Source organism: Lissotriton vulgaris, chromosome 1_2 (genome assembly GCF_964263255.1).
Source record: "Lissotriton vulgaris chromosome 1_2, aLisVul1.2, whole genome shotgun sequence".
Lineage (NCBI taxonomy): Eukaryota > Metazoa > Chordata > Amphibia > Caudata > Salamandridae > Lissotriton > Lissotriton vulgaris.
In genome coordinates this window covers 337,820,137-337,827,307 of record NC_141686.1, presented here as the reverse complement: position 1 = coordinate 337,827,307, position 7,171 = coordinate 337,820,137, and the positions used below count along the sequence as shown (strand labels likewise).

The 7,171-nt window shown below is 49.0% G+C and overlaps 1 protein-coding gene across 1 annotated transcript; it reads right to left on the bottom strand.

Moving 5' to 3' along the window:
• Nucleotides 1–5,905: 5,905 nt before the first annotated feature.
• Nucleotides 5,906–6,871, bottom strand: LOC147736701 (olfactory receptor 5V1-like). Its single transcript, XM_086952675.1, has one exon. It carries the CDS (start codon nucleotides 6,869–6,871, stop codon nucleotides 5,906–5,908), a length of 966 nt encoding a protein of 321 aa, XP_086808801.1.
• Nucleotides 6,872–7,171: the final 300 nt, after the last annotated feature.

The following is a 7,171-nucleotide window of genomic DNA, read 5'->3' as shown; positions in this document are numbered from 1 at the left end:
CCAGACGGCTGGTGACGAGGGCCTGGGTGACTGTCTTCCTGGTCTCGGTGGGGATCCACCGGAAGATCTAGCGTAGCATGCGCAGGATGTTGAAACAGGACAAGGAGACGGCGTTGACTTGTCTGGTCATGGAGAGGGAGGAATCCAGGATGAAGCCCAGGTTGCATGCGTTGTCTGTCGGTTTGGGTGTGGTGCCCAGGGCGGGGTGCCACCAGGAGTCGTCCCAGGCGGAGGGCGAGGAGCCCAGGATAAGGACTTCCGTCTTGTCTGAGTTCAGTTTCAGGCGGCTGGTCATCATCCACTCGGCTACGTCTTTCATCCCTTCGTGTAGGTTGGCTCTGGCGGTGGCGGAGTCGTTGGTAAGGGAGAGGATCAGCTGGGTGTGGTCGGCGTAGGAGATGATGTTGAGGTTGTGTTGGCGTGCGATGGCTGCGAGAGGGCTCATGTAGACATTGAAGAGGGTGGGGCTGAGCGAGGAGCCTTGAGGGACGCCGCAGATGACTTCGGTGGCTTCTGATCTGAACGGGGGTAGGCGGACTCTCTGTGTCCTTCCAGCGAGGAAGGAGATGATCCACTCCAGTGCCTTCTCCTGGATCCCGACATTGCTGAGGCGCTGCACTAGGGTGCGGTGGCAGACAGTGTCGAATGCCGCGGAGAGGTCTAGGAGGATGAGGGCCGCTGTTTCTCCGTTGCCAAGCGGGGCTCGGATGTCGTCGGTGGCTGCGATAAGGGCGGTCTCGGTGCTGTGGTTGGCCCGGAAGCCAGCCTGTGAGGGGTCGAGGGATCCATTCGTCTCGAGGAAGGCGGCCAGTTGCATAGAGATAGGTAAGTTTCATCCTAGTTCTCTACCTAATTTTGCACAACCTCTTTGCTACTAAAGGTTTTACATTATGCCTCTGCTCCTAATAGGTTATAGGTGTGCAGAGATTTAATCATGCTTTGATTGTTTATGTATAAGAATAACACTGTGTGCAGGTGACAGTTAATGACCCACCACAAGTTTTTTATTTGTTATTTTTTTTTAAACTGTGCAAAGATTGTATGTAGTAAATACTGAGGGGTCTAATAGGATGGTGTGCGAACTCCAGTCCGCCCGTCACCCTAGAGGTGCTGGGACCAGCTGCCATTAGTGCAGCAGTCCCTCACCGCCAATTAGGATGCCACCGCCACGGTGGGGGTGGCATCCTGTATATATTATATTTTGCCTGCCACCTTCTGCATGCCAATGTTGGAGGGTACCATGGGTACTGCCAAGTGCCCATGCTAAGCGCTACGAGGCCTCCGGGTAGATAGCGCTATACAAGTGTAATTTCAATTCAATTCAATTCAATTCAATTCAAGTGCTACCCCCCAGCCCCCTGGGGGCCCACGACGGGCCCCCAAAGAAAATTCTGTATGCCTTTCCATGGCGGAGTCTCCGCCATGCAAAGGCATTCGTGACTATTGCCTACCAGGGAAAAGCGGCAGATGGTCTTTCCGTCTGCCTCGGCACCCCCACCAGGCTAATGTGGAGGGGGGTAAAAGGCCGTTTGGTGCGGTGATTTCCTGGATGGATCGCCACTGCCAGTAGGGCGGTGGCAATCCGTACACCATCCTAATAGACCCCTGAGTATAGTAAGCACCCTGGAGTATTTGAAGGGAATTGTCTCAGCATGATCATTTCTATATAGGAGAGACAACTGTGTGCACCAGGTGCGAACCCATGCATGCGTGTTTCTTTTGCTTAAAAAAAAAGGGGCTCTCTGTAAAGCTTTCAGCAGAGTATGAAGGATGCAGGTAGTATGATTTTTAGCACCTTCAGGCTTTGACTGTTTACAGTGAGTAGTCTCTCTTTGGTGAGTAAACTCTAAGCATATGGTGCTCACTGTTTATAGTACTCACCTTTCTACTCATATCTGTTTAACTTTTCACAAGAGGTTTACTAACTGTGAATTTTTTTTTTACATGCTAAAGGCTGTCTAGAGTAGACCATTAGTTATATGATAGGGCTTGAATGTCTGGGGGAAGTTTGTTTTCTCCTAACTGTTGTGTACAAATTAAACATTGAGGGCATCATTAGGCCGCCCGCCATCCTGATGGAAAACAGGCCCGCCCGCCATTTGTGCAGTAGTCCAGTGGGGGAGATTAGGATGCGCCCGCGTGCATCCTGCATTTTTAACGTTGCAACGGGCGGTGCTTTCAGCAGCACTCACCAATGCCAAAAATGCATGCTGTGCGTATGCTTGCACAGCGTGGCAGGCAACGCGTGGTGCCAGCCATGTAGTGCATGCAGGTGGGTACCATAGGTACCCCACATGTGCCCCCCACAGCCCCAACATTCTGGGGTCCTGCAATGGGCCCCCAACCTTGAAATCTGCATGCCTTTCCGTGACGGCAACGCAGCCAAAAAATGGTTGACTCCGCCTGCATCCTGATATGGATGGCGGTGTCTAGCAGATGCCGCCACCATATCCGGGTGGAAAAGCGGTGGAGAGTCTTCCCGTCCGCTGTGGTACCCCCGCTATACTAATATGGCATAGAGTAAATAGGTGGCAGGCAGGCTAGGATGTAGGGCAGATCACAATCACCATGAGGGCGGTGGCGATCCGTCCTACATCCTAATGAGCCCCTGAGAGCAGTAGGGGTTACCCATCTATGTATGACTTATTGTCACCATGAGCTTAGTTACCCATGACAAGTATCATATAGTGCTTTGCCTAAAGGGGTTGTATGCGTGATGGCATTAATGATGCTTCATATTATTGTGAGCTATTTGCTTCTTACTTTCATACCACTAATGCTATACTCCTTTATAGAGCAATGTGTACAGACGTCGCTTGGATGAGCAGATTTAATTTCTTCAATTATGTAATTTGAGATGTCATCAGTGATGTCATAAATGATGACACAGAACATGTTGTGTGGGATGTGATATGTGAGGTCATAAGCAGTGCATGGCGGGGGGTAAGTTATAGTTAGCTCTGCTAAATATAACTGGTGAATTTCTTTCTTTCAAAACAATACGTTGACTCTGAAAGAACGTAGGGGCCTATTAGGATGGAGGGGGAAACTCCCCTGGTGTGACGGCGGTAGCTTCGCCGGGCCGGCAGTGCGCCTGCCATCCGTCCATGATTGACCCCCGCCACATTAGGATGGCTGGGGGGTCTGCTGCGGATGGGAAATCCGGCTGCAGCTTTTCTAATGGTCGACACGTGGACCGGGTTCAAAACTGCCACAATATTGTGGCGGTGTCTGTAAGACACCGTCAACCCAATCCGGATGCCGGCGGAGAGCAGCCTTTCTATTGCGGCATTGATGCCATGGAAATGCATGCAGTTTTTGCTGTTGGGAGCCCGTAGCAGGCCCCAGGATGTTGGGGGGGTGCCTGTCACGTTGTGCATGCAAATGCACTACATGCATTTTTTACATTGCGGCGGGTACTGCTTAAAGCACTGTTCGCCGCAATGTAAAGAATGCAGAATACGCTCGCCAGTGTGGTGGGCGCATCCTTATTTGAATGGCGGTACCGCTGCACCTATGGCGGGGGTTCCCTTTTGCCATTGCGGTGAGTCCACCCGCCAACGTAATAAAGCCCTTAGTCTTTTTAGTGAATGTCTAAGGTTTTTTTTTAAAACAAAGTCATATCTTATTATCACTAGGCCTGGTATGAAAATCTGATCTGCTCGTGGAGTTTTCCCCACACTACGTAGCGCGCACAGTTCCCAAAAACTCACAGAGCGGAGTATTTTCCTCACTCGCCATCTTTAAGTAGGTGAGCGTGAGTGAGGAAATTATTACTGCATATCACCTCCCGGCAAGATTTCTCAGTGCGGGCGGTTGCAGATGGCTGCTGCCACTCACGTTGAGAAACCTCCCTTCGCTTTGAGGAGGCTGCCACTTGAGTAGAACATCTACTTGAGCAGAAGTAAGAAGCAACACCCTCTTGCGCTGTGCATGGTGCAGTTTTGTGCTAATTTTCCAGCATGCGAAAATTAGCACCTGGTTCTAATAGTCCATGTGAACGGTGTGATCTAATGCACTTCGCCCCTCACAGAACTACGCGTAGTTCAGCTGAGTTTTTCTGGAACTCCGCTCAGGTCAAATTATCACAACTATCTATAGCATCACTTTAACCTTGGTTTTCTTTTTTATTGAATTTCAAACAACCCTCCGTAGGCAGTCTTCAGCTGTGCAGTTTGTGGTTGGATGCAAGCAGTCAGCTCCCTGCAGGGGAGCAGTTCACACAAACCCCAGTCCCTAGCCACTGTTAGCCCCAGAACTCCATCACGCTAAGTCAAAAACATTTATATTAGGGGAGGGAGGTGCACTGCCCCCACCACAAGCCCAAATGGGAACCAGGGACTCCATTACCCTGGGCCACCCAGCGACCCTTAAGAGGCCCCCTATTCCCAAGCCACTATGGGCCCCAGGACCCTTTCACTCAGGGCTAAATATATTTATATTAAGGTTAGGTGGTGTGTGTCCACCTCCCTGAATGTTAAGAGACCCCATATACTCCATCCCTCTGGGCCAAAAGCAATTATTTTAAAGGAGAGAGGATATGGCTCCCCGCTCCATGCTGAAATGAACCCCAGGGACCCATCCCTCGAAGCCAAAGACTGAAAATAGGGTGGCATTATGAGCTTTAAGAAGATGCAAGGATTTTACCCCTGGGGACCCCCTCGCCTAGCCTCAAATGGTTCCATAGAGCCCATGCCCTAGGGCAAAATTCTATTCCTAAGGGAAGGTGTGCCCTCATTCCCTAAGCCTTCATTGGTTCCAGGGACACCACCTCCCGGCCCGGAGGTCGGTGCTCTGGTGCCCATGCAGGGCACCCACAAACCACAAGTTGGGGCCACAGGTGGAGCCCTGGGTCCTCTTGGCCCAGCTGGATCTCTGCATGGTGCAGTAGCTGGAGGAGCAGAGGGAGGAGCATCTCTTAATGTTTGCTCAAGACGGGCAGGAGAAAAGTCTGGAAGGAAAACAGAAGTCCACTCCCACCTGGCTAGAGTATGTTTAAATCTCATGCCTGCTGGGAACAGATATGCCTTCCCTCACGATGCGGCTGCAGGCAGGGAAGACATGTTTGCTTCTGCCTGAGATTAAAAAATGCTCCTGCATATGATTCCCTACCTGCCAGGGAAACTATTGTCTCCCAGGGATGTGGTCACCAGGGCCTTTAGAGGCTCAGGGAGGGGGGCCAGATGGCCCACATCCTCTTTAAAGTTGTGTTTTGGGCCTGAGGGAGGGGGATCCCTGAGGCCTTTTAAAGCTTGGAGAGGGGACCATGCTGCCCTCCTCCCCCTTTAAGCATAATTTGGCACTAAGAAATGGGGTCCCTGGAGCCTAATCTGGCTTGGGGGGAGGGTGATTTAACCTTTGTTACACATAGCTTTTTGAAAGGGGTTCCATAGCAAAAAAATATAAATTAGTTTATTTAAAATATAAAAAAACTAAAATTATATATACTTGCTTTACATATATTTACTATGCTTGTTAAAGGCAACATGAAAAAAAGGCATCTGCCTGGTAAAGGCTGTGTAAAAAAGTTATACAAAGTAATTGCATGCAATGTAAATTTATACATACATTTATTCACCCATTTGTTTATTCAAAGCTCATTTAATTCTCACAATTAAAGGGAATTAAGAGAAATATACCACATGGTCTATGGACCCTTTTGTAATCCATAATACAACTTGAAGGTCTGCAGCTATAAAACATCAGACCTTGCACATCATTCTGTAAGTCTTAGCATTGTTGGTAATAGTCCAGTGTTGGTAACAAAGCTTGTGTAAGGCTGGTTTATCTTGGTTGAGTGGGGTGAATAAGTTGAGTCCTGGGAGTGATCTCAGTGGCTTACGTTGTGTACTGATAAATAAGCTGCGGGGCACGGCTATGTAGAAGTGACCGGTCTAAGCTCCCATCACTTCACCCATAGACGCGTACTCAAAGCTTCCCTCAAGTGATGCCTTTTTTGCATCACCTTACTTAAAGCCTCCTTCACCTCTTTGTTCCGGAAGCAATAGATCAGGGGGTTTATCATGGGAGTGATGATGCTGTAAAACACAGAGGCCACCATGTCCGTGCTACGCGATGAGCTCAAGAAAGGGTGAACATATATAAAAAAGCCAGAGGCATAAAACAAAACGACGACAATCAGGTGGGAGCTGCAGGTGGAGAAGGCTTTACTCCTCCCTACTGAGGACTGTATCTTCATGACGGCTGAGAGGATCCGGGAATAAGAAGTGATTATGCACACACAGGGACCAAGCCCAAGAAACATGCTGATGACAAACAGCAGAACATTGTTTGTGTGGGTGTCAGTACAGGAGAGCTGGAGCAGGGCTGGCACATCACAGAAGTAGTGTTGGATTTCACCAGGTCCACAGAAGGACAGATGAGCAGTCATCATGGTGTGTAACAATGAATTCAGGATTCCTACAGCCCATGAGCAGACAGCAATAAGCATGCAAACTCTATGATTGAGGATTGTCATGTATCGCAAAGGGTGGCAAACAGCAACATAGCGGTCATACGCCATCAGTGTCAGCAGGATGCACTCAGCCCCAGTGCATGAAACAAAGAAGAACATTTGTGCCAGGCACCCATCATGGGATATAGTATTGGTCTCTGCCCAAAGGTTGGCCAGTGTCTTTGGCATGATAGAGGTAGTGTAACAGATGTCCAAGAGCGAGAGGTTGGCGAGAAAGAAATACATGGGCATCTCATGAAGGTGGAAGTCGATGCAGATAATGTTGAAGATCATGAGGTTACCGGACAAAGTGGTCATGTAGACAATGAGAAAGACCCAGAAGAGGGAACCCTGACAGTGTCCAAGACTGCAGAACCCCATGAAAGTGAACTGCGTAACACGACTCTGGTTCCACATGTCCACGTAGTTACCTGTCAAGAAAATCATAGGGTGTTTTCAAAAAAATGTCATTTCATATCTTCATTAAGGCAGCGAACATATATATAAAGCAAATGAGAGCATTGTGATTTCACAGGGATATCTAGAAGGTGTATGGACTGTATGGCAGAACGTGCTTCATTCGCTATTGTCTTGTACTTTACTGGTGAGTGTAAACCAAGTGCCTGTCAGTGTCCTCCCAGGGTGTGAAGGTCACGGACAGGAAAAAAAGACTTAACACCATCCAGCCTAAATAGAGCAGATGATTTAATGTTCTTC